Here is a 13,806-nt window from a genome sequence, read left to right as displayed (position 1 = left end):
ATATTCATGGCAAACTACAAGCACAGAAACTGAACTTGAATTATATTCTGGCAAAAACTCTTGCATAAAGATTGGCCGGTTACATTCATGCTATTGTAAAGACCAATTCGGTGAGCCATTTCCATCATTTTTAACATCTAAATGAAATGTATCCAGAAAAACCTCAAGGCTCACATTCTCTTTAACTGCACAAGTGATTACAGCATTTTATCTTCTCCCTTTTATAAGTTTCTATACTAAGGAGACTGTGCTATTCATTGACCTTTCATTATCAAAATGTAAACTGAAAACAGCTTGTTTGCATTTTGTTCTGGAGACTTAGTGAGCAAGTCAAAACACAGATAAACAGTCATGTTTACTGACTCAGCTAATTCCTACAGAACCGTAACCTTGAAGCATATAAACCAGCACCATGTGCCATGTTTTCAGCGTTATTCTAGACGGCATAATCATTTTAGGAATCTGTAAGTCTGGTATAAAGCACATTTGAGAATACTAGGGTTTTATTTATAAATTGTAAAAGACCAACTAAGGCTATTCAGTGTAATTCTACTCAATCAATTCTAGTGCTTAAAACAAGATAGCCCCTTCTGCAACAGTCATTGTCTGTCCATGGCCTGGCTGCCTAAAGGTCCATAAAGTGGCCTTTTTTAACTAGGCAAGGCTCTGTCAGCTCAAGCAAACAGCAAACGTAATAAAAGAGGCAGATAGTGTGTGGCATTTGTTGTTAGGCAACAATCACTGTGCTGACACCTGACGAGCAACTGCACAGACCACAGGATGAACGATAAAGACTCATGAAGCACATGAATATGAACAGACAAAAAAAAAAAAAAAAGAAAGAAAATGATCTGAATGCATTACAAACCAGATGTGAATTCATGTTCCACTGAGGAGCCTACAAATGGAATCCAGGCTTCAGAAAATCCATGAGGTTTTTAAATTTATATTTATTAGCTTTGTACATTTTAGATAAGACATACATTTAATACATCTACATTTATTGACTTGAATGAGGCACAACCAAATATGATTAAATCATATTTTTCAATTTAAAATAGACATTTTGAACCTTACAGATTTTGTGGGCAAACAAACCCCAAAAATGCATTTGCAAAGATAATGCTGCCTGACATTTTGCACTGAGTATTAGTTGAAAAAGGAAAATAAATAGATTCTGTAGACAGGTCCCTTTCTGGCCAAGGATACTGCTGGCACATAAGTAAAATATCATCCAAATTACTAATGTATACAGTCTAAGAGTTACTATCTAAAAGCTACAAACTGTTAGACTGTTGTCTTCACAGTAGCACCAGTGTACATGCAGGCAACCTAATCCAATGTACACTTTGGAAACTTTGGATTACTAAAACCGTCTTTTAAAGGATTCTATTTAAATTTGGTTTAAGACTCAACCTCGTCCGCCATTACAATTGTGCATAAATTGTGGATTAAGTGCATTTTTTGCAAACCTTGCCACTTTTGATGGAAATGACAAAGTGTGCATGACCAGATTAAAACAAACATGTACCAGAATGTTACCTAAAAATAAGCGGAAAACTAAACATTTTGTAACAAATGGCACACATTATGTAATCTGATAAGTTATCAGACAGGAAAAATCACTCAAGTTACAAAATGCAGACATTATGATGTGACCAGGGCTTTCACATATTATTCAACTCCAATAGAGTCTGCTCCAACATCTGGTTCATATCGAGGTTCTCTTCTTTAGCTTGTGACAGTTTTTCTGTTAGAACATCAAGTGTTAGAGAATAACATTAATATCACCAGTGAACACGTATGGCAGAACATGCAGAGGTATTTGAAGTATTTTGAACAAATACACTGCAGCCATGATTTAAGTGTTGCCACAAACATTTCATTTGACAAACAGTGATGCACAACAATTTAAGACTTGCTCCCCTCCAAGAGACAAATGAGGAACTCGGAGCCAGAGTCTGACAATGCGTCTCTGCTACATCAAGGCATTCTTCAAACAAGAGTGCATTAGCAATACTACAGATTTCACAACATTATTAATAAAGTGGTAGAGTACAGACACTTGTATGCAAAAGTCTGAGTATGATTAACATTATATTGTATTATCTTCAACAGAATGCATGTAACACTTCCTAATGGAGATCATTATTGTGTTATTAAAAAGAAAATCAAAAACCAGCATCATTCTAGTCTAAATCCTCATTCAAGGCCACTCTTAGTTCATTAGAGAGAAGACGGTTTTTCTCAAGCTGCTGGTAGAGGCAGTCTGTGCAGTCAGGCAGCAGGTTAGGGGAAAGAGAAAGACAGAATGAAAACACAGCAAACAGAGCAGCTGGAGGACTGAAGAAGAGAGTCAGTTCATATTCGATGGACTGTCAACACCAGAACACTTACAGAATGGACGGAACTGAAAGATTCCACTGTGTGGGGGAAAAATGGCTAATGAAACAAACATCAGCCAATGCTCATGGAACACTTCTAGTAAACTTGCAACACACACAAGATTGCACATATAAACTACATGAGAAGTTATTTATGGAGAATGTAATCTAATCTGTCTGACTTTTTGCACTGTAACGCAGTAACGCTCGTACTCCAGCAGATCTTCACCGTGTTCGCAGTCTTACCTCCAGTATTTCACAGCATTAAGAACTTCAGTTAAGGACGTAATCCCAATGGAAAACCAAGTTTTCCCCTCATAAAAGTCACTGATCCTGAGAACTAGTTAGTTATCCTAAGCATAATAAAATATAAAGCGACCAAGCTGTTGGAAAAAAGGGACATTTCCTAAAATCAGCCACTCTGTAGTGCGCAAGGTCCCAATAGCACAACACAGCACGCCATTACATACAAAGTCATATAATGGTCATGTTGGAAGGAAATGTGGGCACATCCATTGAAGTAACTTCCTAATATTTGCTTTTTTTTTTGCAATATTTATACTCCAACAACTGCACAGAATATTTTCAACACAGTGTGGCAAAATTGTGTTTCTAATGACTCTGATTTCACAGATTAAGATGGTTCCTGTCTACAGCTTTCTTTTCGATACTGGCCAATACAATTTGAAGGGCTTTTTAATTCATGATGGGTGTGACTAACATTCCGAGTGCAAAGAAGAAGAAGAAAAAAAAGTGTTTGAACTAATCTTGTAAGGTCAATTAGTGGTTCAATTGCACAACTAAATGTGGGGGCTTAATTCTAATGTCTAAGAAACCATCAAAGACGCTCTTCACTGGACTTTTTGGAAAGGCTATTATGACATTTGAATATCAGATAAAAATTTGCCTATATGTAAAAAGCAACATTGCAGAAAGGTTACTTCCCCATAAAATACAAAGTGACTAAAAAGAACCTGTTACAACTGCAAATCTAGTATTATTCTGTGAACTTTACCACAGGAAGCAAAAAATAAAATGCATGAAGTAAGAGCTGGGCATCTCGATTTTATTATAGCCACTCAAAAATAAATTAAAGCACACAGAAATGAAAAGATGACAGAAAAGAACAAAGAAAAAAAGGACAAAAAGTGAGGGGAGATTTTACAGAGAAGGAAGAACGTTTATTTTTACACAAAGCAGAAAGAATTGAAGGTTCTGTACAAGAGTTGGAAGCCAACCAGCAACGTAGGAGGGGGCTCGACAGAGACGGGTGAGGGGCGGGTAGGGGCGGAGGGGGCCGAGCGCATCGCTCAGCTGGCAGGGGGCGTCTTTCATGAGGTGTAAACAATTTATCTGTGTAGGGGGAAGGAGCAGAGAGAACGCTGATGAAGGGTGAGAGGATGCACAACACGCGTCGGAGGGGAGACGAGGGAGCACTGCACACGACAGAGGCATGGCCAAGGAGGGACACTGGTGCCAGTCAGTCGCACACGCACGCACGCACCTCGGTCTCAATATTCAGTGGAAATACATGGAGTCATTGATCTTACGGGCCCATGAAAATAACCCATTTTCTATAATGCGGAAATCCACCTGCTTCAATAAACACAAGCTGTTCTTCCGACCTCAGTACTTGTGTTCTGGGAGTGCGTGAACTCACACCCAAGGGCCTGGTAGATATCTAGTGTGGTGACGGAGCCTACATTAGCTCTCAGATACTGTTCGTAGTGAGTCTGTTAGCTCACATACCTTGTGCGGTGACGGAGCCTACATTAGCTCTCAGATACTGTTCGTAGTGAGAGTCTGTTAGCTCTCACATACCTTGTGCGGTGACGGAGCCTACATTAACTCTCAGATGCAGAGCCCACATTGGACTGATCCTTTTGCAGAACAATCACAAAACAAAAATTTTAGGAAGTCAATTAAAAAAAAAAAGTTTTACCTTAGAAAAACCTAACCTCTCACACACGAATGTGATTCAGTTCTTATTCTGCACTGCATTTGTTAAACAGTAGAGGACCAACATCTAAACCTCCGCTGCGTCATATTACAGCAAACATGTCTGCACTATTTTTGGGCACTCTACAAAGGAGACATTTCTCACATTCACCAACACCAACAGTCGAGTTTGCATTTGGGAGGAAACTTGTGAAAATGTCCCTACGATTATCAGAGGGTTACTGAACACAAGTACCCAGTTCTGAAGAACAGTTTCCGTGCAGGTGACATACCTTTACTGACCAAGGACGGGAGCCAAACCCATAACAACCTGGCTGACTTACCCAACAGCACACAGGTCAACCATAAAGTAGTCTACTGCACACGGTGCACTGCAGTCTCGCACACTTGACAAACAGAGGTAGCAGAAACACACCGTGTTAGTAAAAGAGCAAGAAACCGTGTCCGAGTGGGTGCACCAGAGATCAAAGGCACAGGAACAAACAAGGAAGTTTTCACTGAAATACTTCCCCACTGGCCACTCTGGCTGTATTTCAGCAAACTGCTTAATCAGGAAAATATTACTTTTATGAAAAAGTAATACAGCGGTTAAAACAGTCAAAGCTGTTGATGGCAGCAGCCGATAGCACTGATGTATACTGTTGACCATGCAAGTTGGCCCCAGTTTTGTGTGAAGGCATTGCTCTCCAGGTTGGCATGTTTTGCTGAGAGGTTGAATATAGCAGAGGAAACCACAATATTTGTTCAGCATAAAAGTGACAGCCCTCAACACTACAAAGTGTAGAGAGGCATGGATGTGCCCCCAGACTGCTAAACGACCTTAGCTCTTCTAAGAGCAGGCGCATTAACGGGTCTCGCTGAGTAACCGGCACAGCAGGGGCACACTTGCAAATGAAAACAAACGGGCCATAGAGACTAAAAACACACCACACAGTGATGAGGTGGGGGCGGATTTAAGCAGGGTGGGGGTGGGTGGTTGTCAGGAAAACGTGCAAGCCGACAGCACATTAATTACATTGAAGTCATGTCGTTGAGGGCGTGGTCCAGCTCCTCGCTGACGGCTTTGTACTTCAGTTTCTGGGCATACAACTCGTCTATGGGGTGAGGGGCGGGTGTAGGGAAGGAGAGTGGAGGAAGAGAGGTGGAGAATCCAGCCCAGCAGCAAGGCAGGCCGCAGGGTGAAACAGACCCACGGAAAGAAAACAGCCAAAAAGGAAAACAGAAAAATTTAGAATGAAGGTAGAGAACTATGGGGCGGAATCAAAACATGCAACATGCCATATGAAATTCTTCCGGAACAGTAAAGGTATACCAGAGCAAACTTCTGGCTCCTTCACCGAGAGGCCAATAAGTGAGCAAACAACGTAATGAGGGATTCCTGCACTTACTCCAGCAACTGCTGTTCTTTTAATCCTTGAATTCCTATCACCAGCGTACTTAACAATGCAAATATTCCTTTCTGTTAGTGTGCCATAACTACGAGAAAGACACTGAATGCATAAATAAGCAAATGAATGGGACAGAGAGCGCCAATGAATGATAGATCGACATCAAGTCTCCAAAAACCCCTGATCACTGTGCATAATCCCATTGCAAAAAAAAGGTTTTAGTGTCTTCTGTAGGGCCATGAAAAGCTTGGCCAAGGTTGGAACAGTGACCGCACTCGTTGAAGAACACGGCTAAAGTCCACCAGAGAGGAGATAAAGAGAATGGAGGCAAGAGACAGTTTCACAGAAGGAACAGTGGCAAGAACCTCAACTACAGGGGAAGCAAAATATAGCGACATGAATGAAGTCAAATATGAATCAATACAGCTATAATTAACTTCCACTGAAATAAAGTCATACCTTCCAGGTCATCAATGGTCTTCTCAAGCTTGGCTACTGTTCTCTCAGCAAACTCGGCACGGGTTTCAGCCTAAGGTAAGAGAACAATTATGGATTCCCTTAAAAACAAAGACACATGCATCCTCCCTTGGGTGAAAGTTCTCTGATTTTTTTTTTTTTTTTAAATAATTGCTATTAAAAAAATTAACACCTCACCTCCTTCAGTTTGTCAGTGAGGACCTTGATTTCCTCCTCATATTTGTCTTCTTTCTGTGAGTACTGTGGAGGTCAAACAAGCAAAAGGTTATGACCCAGGCCAATTCAACTGACCACAGATACTGCACAAGTTGTCAAATGTAGCATTTAGACCAATCGCCAACCATCATGAAATAACCAGACACGCTGCACTTAGAGGAGGGGATGAATCGGATTAAAATCGAATGAATTTATTCTCAAGTTCAGTTGCATGAAGCAGTTTAAAACCCACACGACACATTCACATCATCTTGGTAACGTGTGCCAGAAAACCTAACGATGAACAACCCAAAGCAGATCAGGAGAGGAGAGTCGAGGTCCAGACGACGACAGCGCTGGGCAGAAAATTTGGCTGGAGACAGTCACACCGCGGCCAGCACACCTACCTTCTCAGCCTGGGCCTCCAGAGACTTCAGGTTGTTGGTCACAGTTTTCAACTCCTCCTCAAGCTCATTGCATTTGCTAGTGTTTTACATAAGAGGGTGCAGAGGAGAAAGAGGAGGGGCAGAGGGCACAGCAAGAGTAGGAGGAAGAAAAGAGCAGACGTGGGGCGGATTGAGAGAGCAAGAACAGGTCGGATGTCAGGAAAGCAGGAGACGAGGGGGGGGGGGGGGGAGAAAGGTCAGGGAAGGACAGGGGAAAAAAAAGAAAAAAAAAAAAGAACAAAAATGAAACTACAGGGGATAAACCATGAAGAACCACACAGCACCCACAACAAAGCAGGAACATTTCACAATAACCAGCCAAAACCGAACGCGAAAGGGCCGTGCCACGATTTTTCTTTTCTTTTTTTTTGCATGCATGCTGAATTAGGGCTTCAGTGTACTGAGTTTAACCAAGAGCCTTCCTGCTAGGTTAGCTGGGCCGTAGAAAGGATATAAGAGACGCTTAAGGAAAAAAAAATTAAAAATTTAAACAAAAAGTAAGAAGCAAACGAAAGCGAGGCAGAGCAGGGATGAAATAGAGGAAGCATGTCCTACAAGAGAGAGGGGGGCGTGACTCGCTGAGGAGATTAGTGTGGGCACATGGAAAGTATTAGTGTGCAGTACCTGCTCCTCTGTTGCTTTTAATGACTTAAAGGTTTGGTCCAGCTCTTTGAGCTCGTCCTGATATCCTCGAACACGCCTGTCAGTGTGTTTCACAGCACAAGGCCATTCCAGACCGGGAACACATGCAAGTTAAATGGTGCATTTAAACAAAGCAAAAACATAGAAAGCTATCGTTAGGAAATCGCAGTGAACCGACTGCAACGACAATTTGTAGACATGGATGAAGTGACGGGTTGTGTAGTGCTGGCAAACGTGCATGTTATACAGCCCGTCAGTTTGGTTAGGCGCAGGCTTGTGGGGAGCAGACGGAGCGCTCACCTCTCAGAGAGCTCAGCGCGTTCCTCTGTGCGCTCCAGCTCACCCTCAACAATCACCAGCTTACGGGCCACCTGCACAAACACACCACACAGGATTTGGCCATCAGTGCACAGCACATGTGCTTTTCCTCACACACACAAAGAAAAACAAGCATCTGAAATAAGGGTATCAGACACATTTGTGTAAGCATGAGCCCACACTGCAATGCATCTGAAACCGTTGTGTGTGCGTGCAAAACAGCCGTCCTCTGAACGCATGTCCCAGCTGGAGGGGAAGGCAGTGGTGGGAGTCACAGTGAGACCAGCAACAGGCCTCCCGAAGAACTTGCCTCCTCGTATTTGCGGTCAGCCTCCTCAGCAATGTGCTTGGCCTCTTTGAGCTGGATCTCCTGGATCTCCATCTTCTCCTCGTCCTTCAGGGCCCTGTTCTCAATGACCTTCATGCCTCTGCGGAGCGAAAGAGGATAGGATCAGACGCGAGGTCCACAGTCGGGGGAAAAAACGGAAGCCTGAGGAGTCCTGTAACTCGACCCACATCAGGAGGCACAGGCAGGACTCTGGTGTGGAGACACCAGCCTGCTAGCATGGGAATGCTTCTTTTATTCACACACACCATATTTGACCTCTGATTTTAGCCAGTCATGCCCAGATCTGATAGGAGAATGTCAGCTGCGAGGTGCGTGAACGGGAGTGAGGGGTGATGCGCTGGTAGCTGAAGTCAGGTCTGTGCGCGAGGCCACTGGAGCAGGCGGCACAGAGGGGCTGTGTGTGAAGTGAACAAAGGAAAGGAACCAGCCTTGTGCCCCCATGAATCACTGTTTATTCAGGGCCATGGTGCCACTGCACAAACAGCTCATGTCCAGGCCAAGAAACAGCATCACCAGAAGCATGTGTGCTCGAGTAACAACACCCTCAGGCTTTCTGACCAAGTGATTCAACACTGACGAGCCTTTTCAATGAGAAGTACAGATATAACATGTATTATATAGATTTAAAACACCTTTTACAAACTGACAAATTACAGTACATATTTCATTAAAAGGGTGTAATAATGCGGAGAAACATCCATCCTCACTACCCTGACAAAGAAGCTATGATTTGGAGGCACACAACCCCATCTAAAGAAGCGCAACAGTGCACACAGCGACCTCAGCAGCAGACGGGGGGGGGCACGACAGGGTGCAACCGATCCGCTCAACTTCACTTCCACCATCTCCGGAACCTTCCCCAAGCCCTGCCTTGCAAAACGACTTTCGGCCGTTCCGTAGTGAAGCACAGTCCACCTGTGCTAAGGGGAACGCGCACGGCCCCTGCTCACCTCTCACTCTCGTCGGCAGCCTTCTCAGCCTCCTCCAGCTTCTGCAGAGCAGTGGTAAGACGCTCCTGGGCGCGGTCCAGCTCCTCCTCGACCAGCTGGATGCGTCTGTTAAGAGAAGCTACATCACCCTCAGCCTGGGTGAGGGGGAGGAAGCGCAGGAAGCAGAGTGAGTGGGAGCACAGAGAGCAGACAACCGCACATGCGGATGGTTCATGTAAAGAAAACAAAACGACTGCTGATGGTTACTAGTAAACAAACTCTAGCTGCCTGCACTAGACAGTGAGGAAGAGCTGCATGTTCCTGAACAGGCCACTGAGGGCCATTAAGATCCCCCGAGGAACAGCGTTCCTTACACAGCCTCTTACTGTGGGTGCTAGCAATAGTGATAGTGATCACTGGGCCTTTGGATTGGAGATTGGATTTTGTTTCTAGCAATCTTTATTCAATTGGAGCCATATCAAGACAATCATTTTCTCAGTTTTCATGTCTTACCCTTTGCTAATAGGTTTTGCCATCGTTAATGCTTCTACTTTAACAGCTCCAGATATCTTAATTAGCCACAACCCTTCAAATCCAAGAGGGACTCACTTGAGTGCATCAAGCGCCATCAATGAACCTACAAGGTACCTGAATTGCAGCATGCAGAAATATATACAGCTCCTGCATCGTACATTGGGTTTAATTCTTTAGAGACTCATCTTTCTAGTCACGCGTTTGTTTCAGATTAACTACATTCACGATCAAAAGCGCCTTGAAACTACTTCCTGTCTATATGACTTGGGCAGCAGCTCTGGGTGCGAAGGTGGGTCCTCGAGCATTTTGTTCCTGTTGCATGCAAACACGCAACTTGCCCTTATACGGCAATGTGCTTGTAAATCGTTAGTTAGCGAGCGTACTGCCACAGAGCTTGCAACACTTACTCCTCTCAGCGACGTTATTATGCTGCACTCTGAGCCGAAATGTTAATAACCTCCTAAATCACTACCAAATTGCGAGATTTTTTTGTTTAGTTTTACAAACATGGATATATATATACACACACACACACATTACTTTTTTGTATGTTTGGTGTTTATAATCGATGCATATGATATCTGCAGAATACGAACATTTTGTTCAAAAACGTAATGTAAATGTTCGGTATCGTCGTTATTAAAGTTATAAACACGCAACCACATTTTGCGATAGAATGCTTTAACGTTTTATTAGATTTTCTTTTAAAGGATGTCTAGGGCCCGTCTGCAAACCCGTGTGTTGTTCTCCTTTACCAAGTGACTATGTGCACACCCCGGCAATTACCGGACTACCGTTTCATGCTTGGAATCCGCTGGAGCCAGCAAATGCCAAGCGCCCGCTATGATATATTTAGCTCGGGAGGCGGCTGGCGCACCTCAGGCTCCGACTGCGCATCACTTGCCGTCCTTTCTGTTTCTAAGATACACCTCCTTAACCAATCAACTGTCGGAGCTGGTGGTTCTCATAAGATATTTCTGCTACAACGTTACAGCCAAGTATGGCACGCAGGAGTGACTGCGACTTTGTGATATTCGCACGCTTACTGTTTCTCTGCCTTTCCTCTCCAGAAGCAGTTCCTTCTGCAGTTTCTCCGCTCTGTCTTCGGCACCGTCCGCCTGCTCTTGCAGCAGTTTTATTTTCCGTTTCACGGCTTCCAACGAGGTTAATCCAGCCATTATTGTTTTCGACTAGCTACTAAAACGTGGCTTGGGTACAGCTTCGGTTAAACTCAGCATGGAGCGTTTGGCACGCCCGGCAGCGCGAGGTGCAGAAGCAAACCTGCTCTGTTCAGCGCTGGTCTACAAACGCACCGCGACGTCGACATGCCACACCGGAAGTAACCATGCTTTCATGGCCAAACCCCAAACGCAAACGTCACCGGGCTGCCATGCAGCTGGCAGCAAGAATGGCTAGTTTTTCCTTCTTATAATGATGGCTTTTGCAAATAAACGAGAATCACAATATTTGCTGCGTGCATTGTCTTTATCATTTTACTAGCTTTCCATTGATGTTTCAATCTGACGGTGCAGTCAGTCCAAAGAAAGTTTTTATGGCACTATGCATAAAAAGGGCGCCGCACCCTAACGCACCTGCATCAATCAATCTGGCACTTAATGCGCACCGAGGAGCGTCTGAACGGACTAAACGGAAGGTTGAACGGCGAGGGGTAGGTGCGTCCTTTAGGTTGTTAACGAATACACAGCACACTCTACTGGCAAGGACCTAACACCAGACCAGTATCATAAACGGAGCAGTGTTTGGCCACGTTTAGAATTACCACGCCTAGTAACGGTACTCGATTTAAAATGGGCTTTATTTAATTCTAGACATAACTGGAGTGTAATTATTCCATTAGGCCGGGAGGTGGCTCTCTGGGTATGCACATATCTAACGCAATGGGTTGTCCAAAGGAAATATCAAACGTGTGCTAAAAGCACATTTATACACAATATGTATGGAAAACATTTTATATTAAAATAAATAAATTCTATTTACCCATATACCAATTTCTAATTTTTCATTCAAACTAATTTAATAGCCCAGTATTACACGAGAGTAGGCGTCTTATTCTAAAATGTATTCTATACAAATCAATTTTATGTCTGTTACTTTTATGGCTTTGAATTATAGATATTTGGCAGTTTTGCTTCTGCAGAATAAGATTCCAATATTGATTCAATTAATATAGCCTTTGCTTAAGTCATCCCATGAATCTTGAATATTTTGATATTTGTATTAAATTTAATAGTTTCATCCTAAACCTTCATTTAAGATGAAAAAATACTAACATTGAAAACGTATTAAATATGACTAAAACATTATCTGAGCACAAAAAGTGACAGGTTATTGTAATTAACCCTGTTAACAAATTTGACGTAATTGTACATTACAGTTGTTGAATTTTGATGAACTATCAGAGAAGACTTTGTTCATATTCCCAAGGGGCACAGCTCAAGGAGTTGCGCGGCGTCTTTACCATATAAAGCACTAGGCTAAATTTAACAGTCCAGTTGGTCTCCAGTGTTGCAGTAGCCTTGGCTACATGTCTTGTAAATTCCATCTCCAGCAAGACTAGTATTTCCTTTCAAGTACTGTATCCCTGCCTACCATTAATACACTAAGAACATAATGGCTGTTTTATGAGCTCCTTGCGTTAAGTGGTTGTGCGCAGGTGACATCAAAGGTGTATCAACACAGAATAGACCCATGTGAAATGACGGACTGTAGTTGTGGTTAATCGTGTAGCTTCTTAACTTTCCCCGTCTTTAATGACAGGAGCTTAATAAATAGCCTAATTATGGGCATTGGTCATTTCACATTGGCCTACTGCATGGAGAATGACAGAGTGCAAGCAGTGAGCGGCCAGAACACGGTGATCGTGTGCTTACTTACATCCGTGGCTTTCTTATCAGCTATCTCAAGCTTCTCCGTGGCGTCTTTTAGAGCCTCCGAATACTTGTCCAACTCATCCTCGGTGGCCTTGAGCTTCTTCTGCATAGCCACCAAGTCATCCTCGAGCTGAGCGTGTTTTTTAAAGCGAGTTTTTTTTTGGGTTTTTTTCCACAGCCGGTGAACGGCGGAAAGCAGAATGCGCGGCGTGTGCGCGAAAGGCGCAGACAGACAGAAAGAGAGAAGGGATACGTTAGGAGGCTGGGAGCGCTCGTGAAATACCTTAGTGGCGACCTCCTCGGCGGTCAGCAACTTTTCCTCGGCACCTTGCAACTCCTCAAACACTTTATCGCGTTCATCCTCGGTCACGCGCATTTTCTTTTCCAAATCTCTTAAATCATCCTCCAGCTATACATGCATGCAAACGACATTTTTCATTATTTCACATACAGACCTAGCTGACTCGGATGTTACTGTGGTTTTATAAAAACCACTCTATATATATATATATATATATATATATATATATATATATATATATATATATATATATATAATCTTATATCTGGGGCTAGCAGTATAAACTCGTAAAATAGTTGATCTGCTCGTGGGTTTACTAATTTCACAAGGACACAGAACTTAAAAATAGCACTTAAACACCACAGTAATTGATCCGATCTTCCGTTACTATAAATCCAGTCAGGGTAATCCGTTTATTTCGACGTACCGATAAGTCACACCGCCATTTATGCTTTTTTTTTTTCTACGAATAACTTAGAAGTCCCCAAATAAATTGCCGACCTGTTTGCTCCTGTCCTCTGCTGCCTTCTTATCTGACTCAGCCTGCTCGGCCCTGTCCAGGGCATTTTCCTTGTCGAGCTTCAGCATTTGCATCTTCTTCTTAATGGCATCCATGGCTGATTATTGGTTTGGCTGCAGGAAAATGTCCAAAAATGAAAGCACGAGGATGATGGTCGTTCCGAACCTCGGAGCGTCTGTGCCAAACTGAACGCTAAGCTGGAGTGCAAGCGGTCGCTCCTTGTGCCCTGTCAAATATGTACTTTCACGGGGGGGCGACTGAATTCCTTAAGACATTCAATACTTTTTTGGAAACGGCCTCTGTGGGTTCCTTCTAGACGCCCGGTCTTTTTTTATGGATCTGAGTGGCGATTCGCTGTGGCGAGACATTTGACCGTTCGTATGACTATATATGGGATGTGATGTGAAGGAAGGCAAACCCCTCAAGACGTTCCTATTTCTAACACTGTAAACGCTGAAGCTCAATGAGCCTTT

General features: G+C 43.3%; 1 protein-coding gene across 15 annotated transcripts; it reads right to left on the bottom strand.

Moving 5' to 3' along the window:
• Nucleotides 1-1,140: 1,140 nt before the first annotated feature.
• Nucleotides 1,141-13,565, bottom strand: tpm1 (tropomyosin 1 (alpha)). Of its 15 annotated transcripts, none has more exons than XM_035522747.1 (10): nt 13,315-13,559; nt 12,796-12,921; nt 12,517-12,642; nt 9,109-9,242; nt 8,120-8,237; nt 7,792-7,862; nt 6,811-6,886; nt 6,386-6,448; nt 6,191-6,260; nt 1,141-1,750 (listed from the first exon to the last, which is right to left on the bottom strand). In XM_035522747.1, the coding sequence occupies exons 1-10, from the start codon at nt 13,426-13,428 to the stop codon at nt 1,668-1,670; spliced, it is 981 nt and encodes a 326-aa protein (XP_035378640.1). In that variant the 5' UTR covers nt 13,429-13,559; the 3' UTR covers nt 1,141-1,667. The 15 variants fall into 15 exon arrangements, with proteins under 15 accessions (XP_035378640.1, XP_035378650.1, XP_026872946.1 ...); XM_027017143.2 differs by lacking the exons at nt 1,141-1,750; nt 6,811-6,886; nt 12,796-12,921 and adding exons at nt 3,430-3,737; nt 5,359-5,437; nt 7,474-7,549 and having other exon boundaries at nt 13,315-13,557; XM_027017141.2 differs by lacking the exons at nt 1,141-1,750; nt 12,796-12,921 and adding exons at nt 3,430-3,737; nt 5,359-5,437 and having other exon boundaries at nt 13,315-13,554.
• Between the last annotated feature and the right edge of the window lie 241 nt (nt 13,566-13,806).

Source organism: Electrophorus electricus, chromosome 2 (assembly GCF_013358815.1).
Source record: "Electrophorus electricus isolate fEleEle1 chromosome 2, fEleEle1.pri, whole genome shotgun sequence".
NCBI lineage: Eukaryota > Metazoa > Chordata > Actinopteri > Gymnotiformes > Gymnotidae > Electrophorus > Electrophorus electricus.
This window is presented reverse-complemented; position numbering and strand designations above follow the sequence as displayed.

Excerpts from the sequence above, each read along its gene's own strand:
- tpm1 (XM_035522747.1), bottom strand. The coding sequence starts at position 13,428 with ATGGATGCCATTAAGAAGAAGATGCAAATGCTGAAGCTCGACAAGGAA. Across the intron at positions 9,243-12,516 it reads CTGATAAGAAAGCCACGGAT|GCTGAGGGTGATGTAGCTTC; the intron begins GTAAGTAAGCAC and ends CCCCTCACCCAG. Across the intron at positions 6,449-6,810 it reads TGGAGGCCCAGGCTGAGAAG|TACTCACAGAAAGAAGACAA; the intron begins GTAGGTGTGCTG and ends TGACCTCCACAG.